At 40.2% G+C, this 19,403-nt stretch overlaps 2 protein-coding genes and 2 long non-coding RNA genes across 5 annotated transcripts; 1 reads left to right on the top strand and 3 right to left on the bottom strand.

Moving 5' to 3' along the window:
- Positions 1 to 597: 597 nt before the first annotated feature.
- Positions 598 to 5,688, bottom strand: LOC116200133 (protein decapping 5-like). Its single transcript, XM_031530849.1, has 8 exons — positions 5,341 to 5,688; positions 4,382 to 4,482; positions 3,933 to 4,007; positions 2,756 to 3,859; positions 2,049 to 2,111; positions 1,735 to 1,935; positions 1,223 to 1,333; positions 598 to 1,131 (listed from the first exon to the last, which is right to left on the bottom strand). Exons 1-8 carry the CDS (start codon positions 5,489 to 5,491, stop codon positions 973 to 975), a joined length of 1,965 nt encoding a protein of 654 aa, XP_031386709.1. The 5' UTR covers positions 5,492 to 5,688; the 3' UTR covers positions 598 to 972.
- A 3,849-nt stretch (positions 5,689 to 9,537) lies between these two features.
- LOC116201451 lies at positions 9,538 to 10,350 on the bottom strand. Its single transcript, XR_004155877.1, has 2 exons — positions 10,013 to 10,350; positions 9,538 to 9,923 (listed from the first exon to the last, which is right to left on the bottom strand). It is a non-coding gene; the product is annotated as an uncharacterized LOC116201451 (long non-coding RNA).
- Positions 10,351 to 12,248: 1,898 nt separating this feature from the next.
- Positions 12,249 to 13,247, top strand: LOC116201326 (olee1-like protein). Its single transcript, XM_031532527.1, has 2 exons — positions 12,249 to 12,475; positions 12,662 to 13,247. The coding sequence occupies exons 1-2, from the start codon at positions 12,310 to 12,312 to the stop codon at positions 13,003 to 13,005; spliced, it is 510 nt and encodes a 169-aa protein (XP_031388387.1). The 5' UTR covers positions 12,249 to 12,309; the 3' UTR covers positions 13,006 to 13,247.
- A 197-nt stretch (positions 13,248 to 13,444) lies between these two features.
- Positions 13,445 to 17,063, bottom strand: LOC116199002. 2 transcript variants are annotated; one of them, XR_004155454.1, is made up of 3 exons: positions 14,267 to 17,063; positions 14,046 to 14,141; positions 13,445 to 13,973 (listed from the first exon to the last, which is right to left on the bottom strand). It is a non-coding gene; the product is annotated as an uncharacterized LOC116199002 (long non-coding RNA). The 2 variants fall into 2 exon arrangements; XR_004155453.1 differs by having other exon boundaries at positions 13,445 to 13,936.
- Between the last annotated feature and the right edge of the window lie 2,340 nt (positions 17,064 to 19,403).

Here is a 19,403-nt window from a genome sequence, read left to right as displayed (position 1 = left end):
AAGCCGCACCACACTGAAACCAGGGGTGGCAATTTTCAGCCTGACCCGGGCCCTGCACGATAAGACCGTGCTTGGGCCGAGTCTTATCGGGCCGTTGCAGGCTCGGCACAAAAAAGAGCCGGGCTACATGCATCTGCCGTAGCTCCTGCCGTACCAGCTCTGCTGTCTGCTCCTTATCTCCCGGCTTCAGCTGCAGAGCCGCTTCACCCAGCCCCCACTCCCGCTATCCTCTGGCTCTGCTCATCCTAACTGCTCAGGTGATTTTTGGATTTGGAATGGACTTGAAGATTGTTGGTATATGTAATTTTGTGAAACTTGAAAGGGAGATACCGATCTGCTGTTATTTGGAGTTTTGATAATAAAAGGAAGACTTCTTTTTTTTTTTTTTTTGATGCGTTCAGCGTTCAGGTGATAAGCTAATCGTGCCGTGCCAGGCTGCCCAATAATATTAATGTGCCGGGCCAGCCCAGTAAAGTTTTCATGCTAGGCCGACCCAGCCCGTTAAGGCTGGCCAGGCACGATTTGCCACACCCCGAAGTCTGATCGAACTCGCATCAACCGAGCATCCCTAAGTCTGATCAAACTCGCATCAGATCATACAAGAAAAGTGGAGATTGCAGTAGAGATCAACAGCATTGTACAGCATTGTAAATCCAACATTATTAATTCGACAGAAAAGAAATCTAAAGGCTCCTCCATGACCAGAATTGTATCTTCCCCTTGCTGATTGTACAGAACACTACCAATACCGATACATAAACAAGCAGCACCTCTTATGTAGACAAACACAGGCCCTATCAATGGAAAAATCCTAATCATGGGAGAAAACCAATCTAAAAAACTAAGTTTTTCTTGGTAGTTAATTGACCCAAAGGCTATAAGTTTATTCTCCTAGTAAGCCAGTAAGCAAGCCCATGAAACAGTAAACACGACAAGCATTTACCCTACAGCTGTGTTTGAGATTGAAAGTCTCTATGGGGCACGGCTGTAAACACCCCTACCCCGGCCCCTCCCAGCATAATAGTTATTGCGATACCCTCTTCCTCCGTAATATCCGCCACGGGACCAGCCGCCACGACCAGGCCCACGGCCACCTCGGCCCCCCCGATGCCTTGGAAAATCACCAAACGTCTGCAGGGCAATTGAAGGAAGTAGACACTGTGAACTACAGAAAGTGCTCACCATAGCCGGTGCGAAAACAGAGAGGAAAAGGCAAAGTCACCTCGGTGTCTATCTTCAGTTGCTCAGAGAATCTAGTCCTCCCATTGCGGGAATTGTGATCAAGTGCGTCGCAGGAGAGCGAGTCAAAGAAATCATCCTTGTTGTAAACAGGCTGTTGATGACAAAGCATAATTGAGACCAATTTGACATGAACTTGTCAAATCAATGAACAACAAAACCTTTTCCAGAGATGAAAACTTCTAAAAGATAATTTAGCAATGACCATTATCTTACAAGTTGATTATATATTTCAATTTCGAGAAGCAGAAACTCGCAAATAAAGCTTACAAGTTGTCCTAATATATCATGAAGACTCTCTTTCTTTTAGATTCATATTAGTCTAAGACCCAAACAGATAGCAAAAGTACTTTTATTCATTATTCAGGTTGGTAAATACTGTATTCTTTCTGCCATAAAAGTATAAAACCCAAGAAGCACTTCACCGTTTTCTTCCAGGAGTTTTAGGATCCATTTACAGAGCCAAGGGAATGTTATACGATGTATGATTCTTACCTTGGCTGCATTCTTTGATACTTCACCATCGTCTTCATCGCCGTAGTCATCCTCATCACTGGCAATTGCATCTCCATCTTTATCCTTTGAATGAACCTTGGTACTCTTACCAAGATTTCCCCAAACTTCATCCTTGTTGAATTTCTCATTCATTGCAATAAAATCAAAATCCTCGGTAAATCTTGTCACTGAACGGGAACCCTGCTCATTTCACATTTAATAAACATGTCAAGCCAACTGACCAAATTATTATGACATCAGTCATGTAAAATTACTACCCAGAATCCTAAAGAAATCAAGTAATAAAACATTACCCCAGTTCCCCTTCCTCCATAGTTTCTGTATCCATGACGATTATAGTATGGAGCACCATTTGGCTGGCAAGAAAGGGGGGACAAACAAGTAAGATGTTTGTCCATATATGTAATGTACAACTATTATAAGAGAGGAAACGTGTTAAATGAATCGATTGAAGTAGCTAATATAGAAACATCAATTCCGCACTTAGCATCTCCACCTAGAGACCATGGATTCTACAAGTGAACCCATAATACATTAAATTGATAGATGAACTCCATTGGACTAACCATGCCTATGCACATAAAGCCACCTGTGCAGAGGCTCAAAAGTTAGACCCCTCTGCAATATCTCAATCAGGATTCATCACCATTCTCTTATGGACATACGTATTGTTCCATCCTTTTCAAGTGCCAAATTTACCAAAACCTGCATAGTTTGAATACAAGCGCCAAACCTAACAAATAATTGAATTGACATGAATCTCTGGGGCTTATCCTTGTAGAAATACCTATACAGTCAAAATTTGAACAAGGTAGAATATTTATCGAAAACCATGATACCAGACCCAAAATTTTTGCTTCAATGGAGTTAATTATCCCAGTTATAGGCTCCCGACATATGCAGAGAAAGATTCAGTGAAAAAGGAAAAGGCAGAAAAAAGAAGAAGAAGAGAGCAGCTGCATTAAGTCGTGCAAATACAGCTATATATATTAAATATCACCTTGTAACCAGTCCTTGCAGGAGGCGGTAATGGCAATATGGGTGGCTGAGCTTCCCTTGCAAGCGGTGCCGGAGATTTTGGTGATGATGATACTTGAACCACCTCGACATCTTTGTGATCAGTTTGTGAAGGCTGAGATACGAGAATGCTGGAAGGCTGACATGCGGGAATGCTAGAAGGCTGACATACGGGAATGCTGGGAGGCTGACATACGGGAATGCTGGGAGGCTGACATACGGGAATGATGGGAGGCTGACATACGGGAATGCTGGAAGGCTGACATACGGGAATGCTGGGAGGCTGACATACAGGAACGCCAGAACCCCCAGACTGCAAAAGCTGGCCTGGCGTTATCAGTGGAAGCACTGGAGTTGGCACCACTTCCTGTTTCTGAACAGAATCAGATGGCCCCGCAAGAGAGGAGATAGCCTGCATTGCACTTTGATATGGCAAGGCTGAACCACCCAATGCACCAGGCTTAGCAGATATTAATGGTATTGGGGTAGTATTTGCTGGAGAAATTGTTGTTGGAGGAGTCAAAGGTGGCAAGCTGGAACTTAAAGTGGCCGCAGGAAGGGCAGATATAGGAGCCTTGTTAGGCAAAGAAGCAGATAATGTTTCAGAACCTAAAGGAGCCAAGGGCCCAGACGGTGAAGCCAATGATGTCAAGGAAGTAGAGCTCATGCTGACTGAGCCACTACTAGCTGGGACCGAAGGAGCTGATGCCTCGGGCATGTTTAATGGCCCAGTCAATAAATTGACATTAAAGTTAGGATAATGCATCGGCTGCTGCATTGAAGGAGGCATAGACAACCCAGGTGGGGTTCGAAGCAAAGACTGCTGGTGCACATGAGGTAGCCCATTTGGAGGTCCATAATATCCTTGCCAGTACATTGGCATTGGAAGCCCTGTAGGGTTTGAACCAGGTGGAGGAGGTGAAGTTCCCCAAGGCACAGTTCCTCCAGGTTGATATAAAGGAAGGCCACCTTGGAAATTTGAACTGGGAAGACCCATCTGTGGAGCATGGGAGCCAATATCGGTCACAGGACTGTTATTAGAAGAAAGCAGGCTCGTAGATGCCGAAGCTGGGCGAGGGTAGTGAGACTGCATAACAGAGTCAAAACAATTGTGAGTTTCAAGTGAATCTGACTCGGACAATGCGAAAAGGTGTATCCACCTGTATTATAGCCGGATCATTGTTTATTGGTGCTGCGGTCTGAGCAGGTGGTGGAGAAGATTTAACCTGCAAATCCTGCAAAGGCAAACCAAGAAGACTTTCATGCTCAGTATATATAAAACAATAAAGAAAGAATAACTTCAATATAGTGAGACACATCTAAATCAACCTCACTAAGTTCCTCCCAATTCTAGATGCTGCTGATGATTTAAATATCATCAAAAAGATATTATCAAAAAAAAATCCAAAATTACGGTAGTATTCCAAGGGAAAAAAGAAATTTAATATTTATATCTAAGAACTAGCCACTTAAAGAAAATGTGTCCACACATATATATATACACGAAAACACACACATACTATTGTGAATAAAAACTATGGGCTTCGTAACCTTCAACTGAATCCTGACACAGTGAATATACATTGAAGTTCATCTGAGTGGACCATACCTTGATGTCACTCCCCCGGAACAGAATATACTCATAGACTTTGTCACTTGGAAGGACTTGTGGACCATCTTTTTTCCGCCCTTCTGTTCCAAAGGATCTCACTGAAACAATAAGTGTTTACATTAGGAGTGACAAATTTTTCCACAACGAAATAAACAAACATTTGGTAGTTTGCAACAGCAGCCAATCATTCTAAAATCCTAGGAGGATTTGATCAGAAACAAAATAGGCAAATAAAGCAAAGCCATCCATCATTCTGAAAAGCTTGTTTTATGCATGTGCTTATTGTAAGGTGATACTGTATACTTGGAGACTGATCCATTCTGCCTTGGAGCTACCTCAAATTTAAATTGTTTTAATTTATTGGTCTAGCCTAACAATTGAACAATCTCATAACAATATCAGCAAGGAAATCAGAAAGTATCATTGGATAAATGTAGCCTTGGCCATGTTTCCCTGAGAAGTGACACAATCAGGTGCACCCCTTTTGCCTTTTAAGGTTTAAGCATCTCACGGTGCGTCTGCTATCCAAATCCCATATGGTATAAGAACAATTAGCACCCGGACGAATAGGGGAAAAAAATTCATAGGACAAAGAAGGTGAACAACAAAAAGGATGGACTAGAACTTCAGAATCAATATGAGAACCCGATGATTTCACTGGAAAGATCTGATTTTGTATCACATAATCAGTAAGGAAGACGCAAAATGCTAGTAAATTTGCCCCAGTATACAAGACAAGGAGCGAGGCAGGCAGGCAAGCAAGCAAGCAGTAGCAAGCTAGTTAACCCCAACAGATAAGCACCAATCACAGAAAATTGAAAACCCCAGAAATCAAAGCTGCAGATAAACCATGACGTCGGACAATACGATGACGAACAAAACAGAAGCGAGACCGAACATGGAGAGCAGACTGGCTAACAGGAGCAACTCAATTGCGGGGGAAAAGGAAAAGGTACCATTTCTGAGACCAATACTGGACTCCTCGGTGTTGATATTGTAGAGAATCCCCTCGTATCTGATCTCGCTCTTCGAGGTCAAGCTAATCAAGCTCCCGATGTACGAATCCGCCGTGGAGCTCGATTTCGAAGAAGAACCTTCGGCCGCCATGTCCGAGTGTGTCAGCTCCCCCTCGATTCAATCATAAACAAGTGGGGAACGAGACGAAGAGCTAGAGAGAGAAAGCCAAAGCGAACTGCACAGATAGAGAGAGAGAGCGATAGGTTTTCGGCAGATGGAGGATTTTCTCTGTGAGAGAGGAGACGAGGGAGAGGGGAGGAGAGCAATTTTGTACGGACCCTGAAACGGAAGCGAAATGAAGGCTGAAGGGAAATATTTTGACATTTAGTACTCTTACTTTTGGTTTCTTTTCATTTGTACCCCTTGAAGGTTACCGGGCTTGTATTTCTAAGGCCGGAGCGGATCTCATGTGGGCTGGGCCCTTTTCTTTGATGTTCTTTTTCCTCATTTGTCTCAAAGTGGAAACGAACCAATCTCAAAAGCCTTTTATGCATGTATCATTCATGGAGTGGAGACTCTTGATCACAAGCTCAACAATTAGATTATGGAAATTCAACCGATGCAAGAAACTTCATGGATCTCGATCCGGAACTCGACCTCCCCCAACGTTCGTTAGCATGTTGTCTATTTCTCGGATCATATGGTTATCTGCTTGTATCGTATTTCATAGTTACAGAGGCCTAGGGTGTCACCGATTTTGGTGAAAAAAAATCTATGATATATGATTGATAAATGGTATTTTATCTCAAATCAGATCTTATACATTGCAAGGGGTGATTTCTGTAGCAAGCCCCTCTCAGCCAAGCCATAAGAGCATTTAAGTACTCCTGTAAAACAATTCAATTCTAACTATGACTAGTCGAGGTTGGGACAGAGTTTTCACTATCATTCCTTGCCGAGGCACTAGTGGAACCAGTGGCCAAGTTTCCATAAGATCATCGGAACGGTCATTGCCTAACCTTCGACCATGGATGGATGCCTTGATTCATTCAGGAGCGAGGTGAAAGGTCGAATTAGTGCTTTTTGTACTATCTCTAAAGTAGAAATAGTGTTTGATAAAATATTTTTAAATCCGGCATATAAGGGTGGCGTTAGGTAATGGAGTGAAATTTAACTCCATTCCAATCTAAATATTTATATATATAATTTAAGTGACAAAACTTCTGTCAATGTTCTCTTGCCTTATGAGCTCCGTGTGACGAATAAAATGACACAGTGAGGTTGCGTTTGGTTTCATAGTAGGATTTTAAAATCAGATTTTGATTTTGATTTTGAGTGGAAAAAATGGGGCCCACCTTTTGACTTTGTATGAATTATGTTGTTTTGTTGTGAAAAAAAGTGGTATAAATGGGGTTCACACTTTGATTTTGTATGAGTTATTTTGTTTTGTAGTGGATAGAGTTAAGTTAGAATTGTGATTTTAAAATAAAATCTCGAAACCAAACAGGCCCTCATCATGAATGATGATGATGTAGTCTATTACATCTCCTCCATAATACACCAATAAGGAAATAAACGATAATTGGAGTAGACCACACTGGTCCGGAATCTTTTTCTGGGCTACTTCAACATAAAACAATGCAATATATATGTGATTTAACAAGACCGCATGAACATATAGGCGACAAATCTGATGATTCCCCTTAGTAAATCTTGGTTACAATCAATGATCTACTACACAAATAAAGAAGAAAAGAGGAAACGGAGTTTGTCAGAACGAGCCAAAAGGTCTTATATGCTTTGAGCGTAAACTGCCGAATCTGGCATTTTTCGGCAGGACCGATTATAGCCATTGGTTGATCAAGAGGTCGCCCTTTCAGTGTTATGTACGTAAGCAGCTGTAGAATCACGGCCTTGGCGGAGGGGACCTCAGAGTTATCGAGGAAGTTTGGCCTGGTAGAACCCATGAACCTGCCGCCGACCAACGACTTCTACCAGCCCCACCTCTTCTTTGTTTTCTGACCTGACCTGCTGTAACCAGACCAGATTCATGGATAATCTTATCTTTTAACTGACGGAGGAGTTGGTATTGGTCATAGAAGGAACTGATCATTACATACCGGATGCTCCTAGACAATGGAAAATGAGTAGGCAGTTCACCATCAAGAGAAAACAAATCACAAGAAAGCGAACCTCGGCCATTTCTTTCCTCTATGCGTTCCTTGTTTTCGGGGTTTAGAGAGGGGAGCTTTGGGTATTTATAGTACGGAACATGGGGGAAAAAACGAAGAAGCGAAAATAGAGGAAAGATGGGGAAAATGAAATCATGAAGACGAAGTTTTAATAATACCTCCATTTTTTCAAGGAGGAACTTCTGGTGATTTTAACTTCAATATGTTTCCTTGTGATCCAAGTTTTGGTAGATTTCCTGTTCCTCAGTGAATACCTATCCATCCAGGATGGAAATCACTATATAATCCGTTTTCTAAAGCCATGTAATTCATCAGAAAAAATAAACTCTTTGTAATGCCATGAACCGTTTTATGCCGAAGAGTACTCGTGGAAGTTGCTTGTGGGAGATGGGACTGGGGGGTGCTGCTTAGTATCAAAACAAAATCCAGTCCATACCATCAGGATTGCTGTTGGAGTTTGGATGAACCGCAAGCTTTTATTCTTCTTTTCCTTTGCTCGACTACTTTCTGCAGCAAGAATTTTCACAAGAAACAATTGTGTGTCGATGCTTTCTCGCAGATAATTAATTTCAGCAATTCCCCTGGATGGTGTCGCTGTTTCTGATTGTATACTAATTCTCTCCGTTCTTGCTGTACTCGGCTTCAATCTCCGGAGGCGGTGGGAGAGCAAGAACCTTAAAAGGAGGCTGCTTCCCAACATCCCAAGCCCTGGCAGGACGTGGCGCTACCATAAAGATGACCTCTTGCATGTTGATATTCTGCACTTCAACAAAGTAACATGCTCCCAACATAGCAGCTACTTTGTGAGAAGTGCCATATTATCGTCGATGTTCTGGCTATAGAAACATCATGTTTTTCAGTAATCCGGAATGCACATTAGTTCTTGTATAGACATGAACTAGGAAATGCATAAATGGACGACAGGATCGATGCACTAAAATGTCCGACATAGTGCGAGTGACATTAATAGTCTTCTCCCCGAGTTTCCCTCAGAAACTGTTCTGCTGTTGTTCTTGCCCTCAATACAGAGCAATAGTTTGTCTTGAGCAAAAAGCATGCCCTGTGCTGTTCTCAATACGGACGTCTCCATCAACGCCTCAGATGTACTTCGACAAGTCTTGTCCAGATCCAACCCCTATGCTATCCAGCACTTATGGTAAAGGCTCTTAGCAACCATCAGTCGATGGCTAAATCAGGGGAGATAGATGACCCTGTTATATCTGGACCTCATTTATCCTCATGATAATGAATTTTGAATATTTTCTTGACTATTGAAGCTGATGCAGGACATGTGCAGTCTGTCATATGTATTATTCGAGGGAAATGTAGCAGACAGAAACTTACCAATAATGATTTATGCGTAACTTCATTGTACTGCATATCGAATCAATTGTAGCATAGTTGAAAGACCAGGGCGGCTAAAATAATTGCAGTATTACGAGTAATTTATGGATTAACCAAAAAGATTTCACTTCTTAACCTTGAGAACAAGAAACCCTGGCCAACTATATGAAGCTCACAACTTTTCATCTCACATAAGAAGGAAAATATATGTTCTTAACCCGTGAAAAGGAAGGGATCAGAAGATACCTGAAATGGTACAAGTACTCAAGTAGTATTAACCTTCCCTATAAACCCATAAAAACTTTTATCTGTGAAAGACTCCAAGAAATAGAGATGAACGTGGGACAAGTGCGACATATATTCCACATAGGACATTCCCTGGCCATGAAGCTCTACGGATTGTGTTCTACTACTCTATGTTTTATATGTGTTGTTGCGTGTCTCTTTTGATTACGAATTTGTCAGTCATGTTTTCTCTTTGCCAGCTTCATGTGATAGATAAGATTACATATATAGTGGATCATGAATGGAGATGCGATTGCAAAGACTCACTAGAGAAAGTAAAAAGAGAAGAATAAGAAGATAACGGCAGTTGGTGTAGACAGAATCCCTGCCATTGGATGGAGGGATTTGTGATTTGGAGGAAATTTGTTCGGAATCTTATAGCGCAACACAATGCAGAATTTATTTATGATTTAACATGACCAGTCGAATCTATACGTAGGCAAAAAATCTGATGAATTTCCCTTTGGAAATCATGGCTAACATCAATGACCATACACGAATAAAGAGGTACAGGAGGCATGAAATTCATCAGAACTAGCCAAAGGCCATCTATTTGAGTGCAAATTGCAAAATCGGCATCTTTAGGCAGGACCAGCTATAGCTATTGGATACGTAAGCCACTCTTGCATCACAAAGTAGGTGTACGTAGAATCACCGCCTTGGTGGAGGGGGCCTCAGAGTCATCGACGGAGTCTGGCCCGGGAGAGCCCAGGACTGTGCCGGCGACAAAGGACTTCCACCAACCCAAGATCTTGGCTGACCTGCAATTCAAACCAGATGCATGATAATCTTTTAAACACTGACTATATATAGAGAAAGACTTGGACACATAAGGGATTGGTTCACATACCAGAAGCTACTCGGCAATGGAAACCGAGTAGGCAGTTTACAATCAAGAGAAAGCAAACCACTGGAGGGTGAAACTCAGCCATTTCTCACCTCTATGTGCTTTCTTCTTCATGGGGTTCAGAGGGAGGACAGCTTTCAGTATTTAAAGTACAAAGTCATCTTGTGCCTAGGGCCAATCCGATAGTCGGAACAAGGATTAGTCTCAGATAATAGGCCGAATACATCTTGTCATCTCATCAGAAAAAAAAGGGTATGGAAAGTTGCAGACGGAAGAAATAAAGGAGGAAGAAATAGAAAGGGAAAATGGCGAAAAGCCATGAAAACGCATGTACTAGGTTCCAGGTATGACGGCTATGAATGTATGAACCTAATACTCTTCAAGGTCAAATTGATTATTAATGTTGTAAAGATACTTCCAGGATTCAAAGGGGAAACCTTTAATGAATTCCCGTCTAACGTGTTTCTCATTGTTTCCTCTTTTTATTTCTTCCTTTGGAGGGATTTGCCATGTTTCTCATTTTTTCCTCTGTTTATTTCTTCCTTCGCAGGGATTTGTCGTTTGGAACTAGAATCTGTGGAGATTCAATCCAAATAGAGGGTATGTACGTATTGATATATAACTAGGTAGCGAATAACGTATGAAACAACATTATAGGTTGGATATTGACGAGATTTATTTGGATGGAAATCTTCCGTAGGTTATTCCTTTGCTGCATAATAATTTGCTGTCAAAATTGCTGCCTTGGTGGAGGGCTCCTCAGACTCCTCACCGCAGTTCGATTGGAGAGAGCCCATGAATGTGCCAGGGACCAGTGAATTTCTCCAACTCCTAACGAATTGGGTTCTGCTGTAAGCATCCACGGGAGCGTAAATAAATGAATCAATTTCTTTACATTCGAGAGAAAAGACGGAGATAAATGTTCAATCATCATAGGAACAAACCAATTCTCCATACGTTCTGAGGTCCAAAAGTCATTAAAAGTATTTCTATTTCAATGTACTAAGTTCACGAGTCTCTCTTGTAATCGAAAAACAAAAGTCATTGAAAGTGTCTCATAATTAGGAATAAGTGATGTTGAAATGGAAATTAATTTTAATTTATAAGTTGAACACACCTCATGATTTAAAAAAGAAAAATAAATACGAGAGATGAAAAGACAAGATGAGATACCTGTTACCACTAAAGGGAGAATATGGAAAATGAAAATCATGTGTGTATATGCGAAAGACTGCCCCGGCTACAATTAATTTCCAATGTGACCGCTATATAAGTCTTAACAAGAAAAAGTTCTTTCGCCAAATTATTTTGCATTTGTTGGAATGTTAACTACCCCAAGAGGGAAAAGAAACAAAATTTTTACGATAAATTCTCTTAAAACAAGATGTGGTGCACTTGATAATATACTGTATGCACTCATTAGCAGTAAATGAATCTGAAATTTCCTGCGAATATTTTGTGATCAGGACAAGTCGATAATTGAATGAATATCCAATAGACTAGAAACATCTAGGAATGTCTTCTCTCTCTGGAGAGAACAAATTTTAGTGCATATCCTCAGCCATATCCTGAAATATTCATGTTCCGGGCTGGCCTCAGATGGATTAGACCGATTAGAACGAGCTTATCGGGCTAACATTTCTTTGGACATTGTTTAATTCTCGCTGTGGCCTGTTCCTTCTTGTGTCCAATAGGCCAGGGTGGGGCTTTACTCTGCAGGTTGAACTGGTGAACCGATGGATCGGTAATTTTTGGTACATTGAACACTCCAGTCCGGAGGACACACAATATTGCCGTGTATCGAGAAGAAAGACACTAGGGAAAGCTAATGAAGCTAATTAGCCTTTTCATTGACTCACTACAAGTCGGTCTAGACTAGAAATGTCGAGCTAGACGGACCATTAATTAAAGGATAAAACTCTTGCATTCGTGATTTTCTCCATTAATGTGGGATGAACTTGAGACTTTATTTAAGGAAATTAGCGTCAAACTTCCGGAACAAACACAAGATGGTAACTAAACAACATACCAATTTCAGAAATGGATTAAATGTTTTGCCATTTTGAGAAAAAATAGCGATGCTCACGAACATACTTGCTAGAAATAAAAGAGTAAATAAAGAAATGGTCAAACTAATGCTTCCCCACCACCCAATAAACGACAGCCTCAGAGATTTTTACTATTAACCTAAAAATAAACTCGGTCCTGCCTTACAAGAGCAATGTAATAAAGCTCCTCTTCTCCTATCAGTTTATGCTTAAGAATTTCGATAACAAGTAAAGAAAAACAAAGTTTCATCAATGGCAAATTCGTTGAAGGCAATCGTCCTCCTGGCCTCGTCTGTCTGCTTCTTGTCCCTCCTCGTCGGGACCACTCTCGCCGATTCCCGCTTCTTCGTGGAGGGCAAGGTCTACTGCGACACCTGCCGCACGCAGTTCGAAACCAGAGTCAGCGAGTATATGGAAGGTATGAGCAGGAGACGCAACAAAAGCAAGAACGTATTGATTTCGATGTACCATTCGTGAAATTATGGCTTCGGTAATGTAGGATTAGTAAAACTTTCATTCTCAGAATCGTCGACACAATATATCTTAATTTAGGAAGTTATCGCAAAGCAATCTAATGTAGCAACTACACTGATATATTTTTCAGGGGCTAAGGTGCGCCTTGAGTGCAGAGATCGTGAAGGCGGAAGCCTGACATACAGTGTCGACGGCACCACTAGTGCAAACGGAACATACCACCTCCCTGTGGACGGAGAGCACGAGGAGGAGATATGTGAGATCGTACTCGTGAAGAGCAGCATGGAAGGGTGCGATGAGGTCAGCCAGGACACATACTTGAGGAAGAGCGCCAAGATCAATCTCACATCCAACAACGGCATCTCCTCTCCCGTTCGAATAGCAAATCCCCTCGGTTTCATGAAGAAGGACCCCCTCTCGGAGTGCGCTGAGGTACTTAGGGAACTCGGCATGACTGCTGACGGTGTCGCATAAACAAGGGCACATAGACATCATCGATGCCTATATTTTTGTACCTAAATAAATTAGAATGTTGCATGTTAAGAGTTACGACAAGGGGTTTTTGAACCCAAATAACCAAGCATTTTGGCCAAGCTTGGATTTGTAGGGCGGGCAAAAGTCCTTTTACTCTTTACTTCATGGTAGTCGATATGCTAATGTACTGCCAGCATTTTGGCCATAGTTCCTCGTACGTACAAGAGTTAAAATTTTTCACTTGTGTATGTCATTTTTCGAAATCCCCTATATTACTCTTGGGTATTCTATGGTAAGAGTGAATAATTTCCTTTGGTTTCAAACGAAAACGAAGACAGGGTCGTGATAGACTGATCGGAAGTCATAAAAAAGATAACAACTCAGAAAGCTTCTTCCTCACATGAATGCTTAATCTGATGGCTAGTCAGCGTTATCCATCAAAATGGATCACAGTACAAAATATTGTAATCTAATTCATGCATGCTAGTTATAGCATGTAACCTCAGTATATTGTAATAGATTGAAAATCATGAACTCTAATTTATAAGTAAAATTTTAAAATAAAATTAACTCCTGTTCTAATACTAACCCAATCATATTTACAAATTACCGACCATTACTATATCTCAAGTCTTCTCCATTTACAAATTCATGGAAAAGGATCAAATTTTTTCTCAAAAAAAGAAAAAACTGTGAGCAAATTTTCAAATAATCCAAAAGAACCACAATATTTAAAACTATACGGGCACATCCTGAACATCAAGCTGCATCGTAACCGTGCAAATGTGCAATCGTATCAACAGATGAAAATCACGGGCCGCAAAAGGTAGCAACACCGACGATGAAATCAATCCCTTCCCTCCAAAGATAGCATCGGTCTCTTTGAACTCATCCCGATGAAACAAGTCATCCACGATAGCGCATCCAATGTCTTCAAAGAACCACAAAGTAGAGACGGGTAATTGAGACTGCAATTGAAGTTAATATTATAAAATGAAAATAATTTTCAAGTTCTCGTAAACCTAGGTAAACAATCTTACCGAGTAATGGTAAAAGCGTGCCGCATTCTATAGAAGAGCACCTGGATAAGCTCAGGCTGGTATGGAGGCTGGAGAGTAGAGTATATCTTCCAGCAACTGTGCAAATGGACGAGCACAGATGCTAGAGTGTCATCCCTCCAGGAGTAAACAAAGATTACATATATTTTATATGATATTAGGGTTAGTAAAAGAAATAATCTCAGAGAAAAAAATCGTCATACCCTGTAAATATCTCAAATCTCTTCGAGCACAACTCCAAGAAGCATCTCGTGAATAGAGTGTTATCCCCCAAGTAGAAGGGACAAGCCGTCCCGAGCTCCAAGAGGAGCAGTATCTGTGCGCGGTCCGGTTGCAGTAAAGGGAGCGGCCGAGTAAATACAACATGCGGGAAAGAGTAGCTCCGATAATTAAGTCATATCTAATACATAACTAGTAAGAAGAGCGCGCAGGGTGCTGCGAGACTGGAATTATTTTACCAATAATTCCGAGAAAGTTTCATTTAGAAATTGAGCATTTTGAGGCTATCTATCGGTCTCGCCTCATACTTTACTTTCATATAGATAAAGATACAAATATAGACAATCTTTTACAAGTCTTGGCTTTTCCGTACAACTATTTTAATTAGTTTTCTTTTCTTTAGTAATTTTTTGCTGAGAAGCAATCGATGAATGGTCAATGGACCAAATTAAATATGCATGCACGCCTTGAATGAGGGCGTTAAGAATGGGAAAGGAAAGGAGTTTGGGTTTGCTGCTAAAGTCATTCTTGAAAATAATAATACATATCGATAGGCAAATGTCAACATATCAATGCATGAATCGTGTCTATAGATAATGTGATATGCTAAATGGTTTTGAGTTTTGTGATGTATAAAATGCGTCAGGTGTACGTACATAGGGGCAGTGGAGACCAACCTTTGTTACCTCTAGTGTGTACCATGCTCCGCAAATAATGGAAGTCAAGATAATGGAAAAAACGAATAATAAATCCTCGGAAAATTGAAGGAAAAGAAATAAGGAGAAGGGCAAAATGGTTATACGGGGTGGACATAAAGGTCAATCGTAGGAATTCATGCTCAGTTAAATCCACAGATAACATGTCTACCTAAGAAATCAAAGAGCCGAGTCAAACACATGTATAATATCGAAAGACTAAATGAAAGTCCATCAAAGTTTTCCAGGAGCAGGTGAAGATAATTACTTTTGGTATCGGGCCGGCATCCATATTGTATGCATAGAGATAAATTCGACAGAACCAATTAATCATTTAGAACACGAAGTTGTTCGAAGATCTGATTTCCCTGAATCTCATAAATCGAAACACGCACAGTTGCGTAGTACCTACTATTGTTAAAAGAGCCACTGACGAACCACTTGAGCTTCCATGAATCCTGTCAATCAGAGAATACTCGTTCTGCTTTCATCTATCCTCATGGTTTGAAGCAGAGAAATTTGTTGATCAGGTCAGGTCATCGACCAGGATTTCAAGGAAAGGTACTGCTCTATCCTCCATGGATCCTGTCCCAATGGAGAAAATAATTGGGAAAAAAAGAGAGAGAGAGAGATCGACCCAAAAATTTGAGAAATTTTATATGGTTCAGTCCCGGAACTATCAAACTCCATCGACAGGCCGTTGGATTAGAGAAAAATGAACTCTCACCAAGCATCGGGTCCTATCCGATGGTTGTCAATAGGTCTTGATGGTTCTGTGACGGAACCATAGAATAATCCGAAAAGTCTTCATCTGACCAATGGTTTGTTCTCTCTCGTATGTGGACTAGTTGGCCTTATTCCCAATTGCCATTGGAGGCTTCTCCTCAACTACTTCCCCTCTAAAAGGCATTAGTTATAGAAGATACGGCCTTTTCTGCGACTTTTTTGGAGAGAAAAGGCACATGCTGATTGAATATTGAAGCCTTTTCTCACTTTGACGCCAATCTCAGATGCAAAAAAAGGGAGCCGGAGGCATAAACTTATCCCGTCCCCCTTTTACTAAACCCTAGGCCTTCCTTATAACCAAACAATGCAGAGATCGAGAGAGAGTGAAAGAGAGAGGCAACTCAGTATTATCTATGTATCATCAAATGAAAACTTCTGATTTATATATACATAAGAATCGGTTCCAGGGTGATGACAAACCTGGTCATCATCATCATCGTATGATGTCTGGCCTTTCTAATGAGAATCTATATACCTAACCTTATGCCCTCTTGATGTAATGAAGTTTCGGTATATTCTTTGAACAAACAAATCTTCCTTTCTATACAGTATATCGAATCATAAATCCTAAAGCTATCCCAAAAAAAAAAAAGGATAAAGAAAAAACAAAAGATCATCAGCCCCGTCCCTAGCACATTATAAACTGTTCTTGGAAGGGGATTAAGAACCTGATCCCAAAACTCGCTGTAATTGTGTATTTCATACTTCCATCAAGCTACCTATATAGCAAAAAGGTTATAATTAAGACCATCAGACCTTAATTAGCATGTCGATATTCTCTTCCGATATCGATCGTCAGTTCTTGGGTGTGGAGCTCACGATCGCGTTGTGCCTCTTGGATGGGCCTGAGGGGGGCACCTGCGTTCCTTTCGGGAGGAAGTTGAACATCCGACCTTGGTACCGGAAACCCATCTGGTGAATGTGGCGGTGAAGCTGGACATGCCCGTAATTGTCAGGAACTCGGTCTGTTGCCATTTTTCGGCTTGAGTATGCTGCGGCGCTTGGACCCGGGAATAGAATCAAAATCACCAGAAGACTGCATGCGAGGATCTTCCACAGCCCATGCCTGGACTTCGAAGAAGAAGAAGAGCAAACCATTGATATCGATCTGACAATGTGGAGGGGGTTTCGGATTGGTTAATGAGAGAGTTTGATTTTGAAAAGTGCAAAGATTTATATATATATATGAGCCTTTGTCGTGAGAAATGTGGGCATGGATTGCCATGTAGAGGGGAGGAAAGAGGGGAGGGAAGGGAAGGGAAGGGGGAGAGAGAGAAGAGTGAGGTACACGCTAAATGTGAAGGTCCATGGGAAGCTTTATTGAATGTCACCTACGGAAATAAGAATATTAATATTAATTAGGTTAATGACCCAGTTTCGATTTATGAATTCTTTGCTTGGTTCCCAACTACTAATTCTTTACTTCATTCATATTATAACCAAGATACACATTATCTGTTGCCGGAGCATGTGCCGTCAGAAAATCTTATAAATTCTAATAACAACATTTTGATCGTTAGATACGAACAGTTTATTGATGATGACGATGTGCCAAGAATTTGTATGTACGTCTATCAAATTCCTGGCACCGGCAAGGAATATATCGTAACGGAAGGATGTCAATGAGAGATTAGCAAACCCATATCCATTACGAATTTCCCGTGCTACTGGCTTTAACTGAAGTACAATATGTTCGATATGACTAGTCATATCAGTTACCGTCAGAAACTCTACTAAACGCCCCAAGACTTTTGTATCATATTGCGCATGCCCGGGATTATAGTAGGGAATATATCAATTACATCAATAAAATGAAGCATTTGCTGCGTCTTACTTGGCAAGTACCTTTTTACTCATTGGTTATCGTAACCAAAACATAGTACCAATGTGAGTTGGTTCAAGCGATTTGATACTTATTTTACTTAAATAAGGTCTCGGATTTGATCCTTATGAATACAAAAAATCTACATTTGGAGAGTTTTACCTCTAGTGGACCGGCCCAGCTCTTCCGAATTAGTCCGGACTCAATTGACTTGTGGATATTATGGTTCACACCAAAAAATACGGTACTTTTTTTTTTCTTTTGGGTGAACCAAAATACAATACCTTCCGTATAAGTACTGTTGTTGTCAGGTCGATAATTGTTTAGTCTTTAGTTTGTTGATCGTCAAGTCTTATGAGAATTTGTAACATAGATATGCTTGAGATTCTGGCGAGGAATATATCGATAGATTAATAAATTAATATTCGTTACAAATTTGTTGTGTTGCCAGCTTTACTAGGCTTATCTCTTAACTCATTCATTTTCGTAACCAGAAATGAAATACAATACTTTCATATAATAACTTTATATCAGTCCGGTTACTGTTAGAGAATATGTGAATTCTAAGCTTTCTATCGCAGTTTATTGATTACAACCTAGTTAGAAATTTTATAACGTGTAATGCATGCTCGGGATTTTAATAGAGAATATCATAAAGATGACAGCAATGGAATTTTAATATTGAAAATCTCTGCCTAGAATTTGGTTGGTTAGGAGAGTGCAAGGAATTGAAAAGTTGTATAGTCAAGTCGTATAATTTGACTGCGACTGTCGATCCCTTGGGAAGTGCCACCACTTCATCAATTTTGTATTTATGGCTTTTGTGGCCCGTCAAACAAAATTGGTAAAGAAATTGATATACCTTTTTAATTCAGTGAGAATATAAATATTAAATTCAGTGAAATTTGACTTGAATTACATTTTCGCTTTTGAGGTTGGATTTTTCTTGCGAAATAAATTGAAAGTGATTATTTTCTGTAAATTGACTTAGTAAAGCAGGAATTAACTTGATAAATAAAGAAAGATGAGCAGAGATTAACTACTCAAATAATAAGCCCGACGATTTATATATAACTTTTTCTTTTGCACAATTTGTGAAAAATCCTTTTTAAGTTCTCTAGAAAATTATAATTGAAATTGACCCTTTACTTTAACGGAAGGCTAAGAGTTATCTCCGCTTGATAAAAGATGAGAACGGGGGAAAACCTTTTCCAAAAATGGCCGAAAAGAGTCTTAAAAAAAGAACGACATTACCGTCAGAGGATAAGCTATCAAACACCTTTTCAATTTTAATCACAAAGATTGTTAATAAGAAATTGGAAAATAGCCAATAATTGAGTATAGACGTACGTGTGTTTCTCATTGCTCAACATTTTCCTAGGCCGTTCCGTTTCCTTTCTTTTCGACATGTCCTTATCCCTTGTCTTAGTTTGCATCTATGACGTTCACCGTTTTGTTCGATAAGGATTGCTCGCACTAGCGGAAGCCAAATTTCAATTCAATTTAACCATTATACCTTACTCATTTACGACTCACCTTTGATTTTTTACTCCAAAACATGTATCAAATGGGCCCCAACATATACTTTCATGTAAAAAATATATACTAGACCATCTCACAAATTAAAAAAAAAAAGTAGATGATTTTTATATAGGAATACATAGTACACGAAAAATATGAGAATATGAAATGGTGGTTACCGTTGATAGGAGAAATTTTTATGCATTAAAGAAAAACTTAATTCTTTTGAACCAATAATTGACTGTACATGTCATCTATTTGTATATGTACTTGCAGAGCCGAATTGGAAAAGGTGGC

This window comes from Punica granatum, chromosome 3 (assembly GCF_007655135.1).
Source record: "Punica granatum isolate Tunisia-2019 chromosome 3, ASM765513v2, whole genome shotgun sequence".
In the NCBI taxonomy this organism is placed as follows: domain Eukaryota; kingdom Viridiplantae; phylum Streptophyta; class Magnoliopsida; order Myrtales; family Lythraceae; genus Punica; species Punica granatum.
The sequence above is the reverse complement of the archived record's forward strand: the minus strand, read 5'-3'. Positions and strand labels throughout refer to the sequence as shown.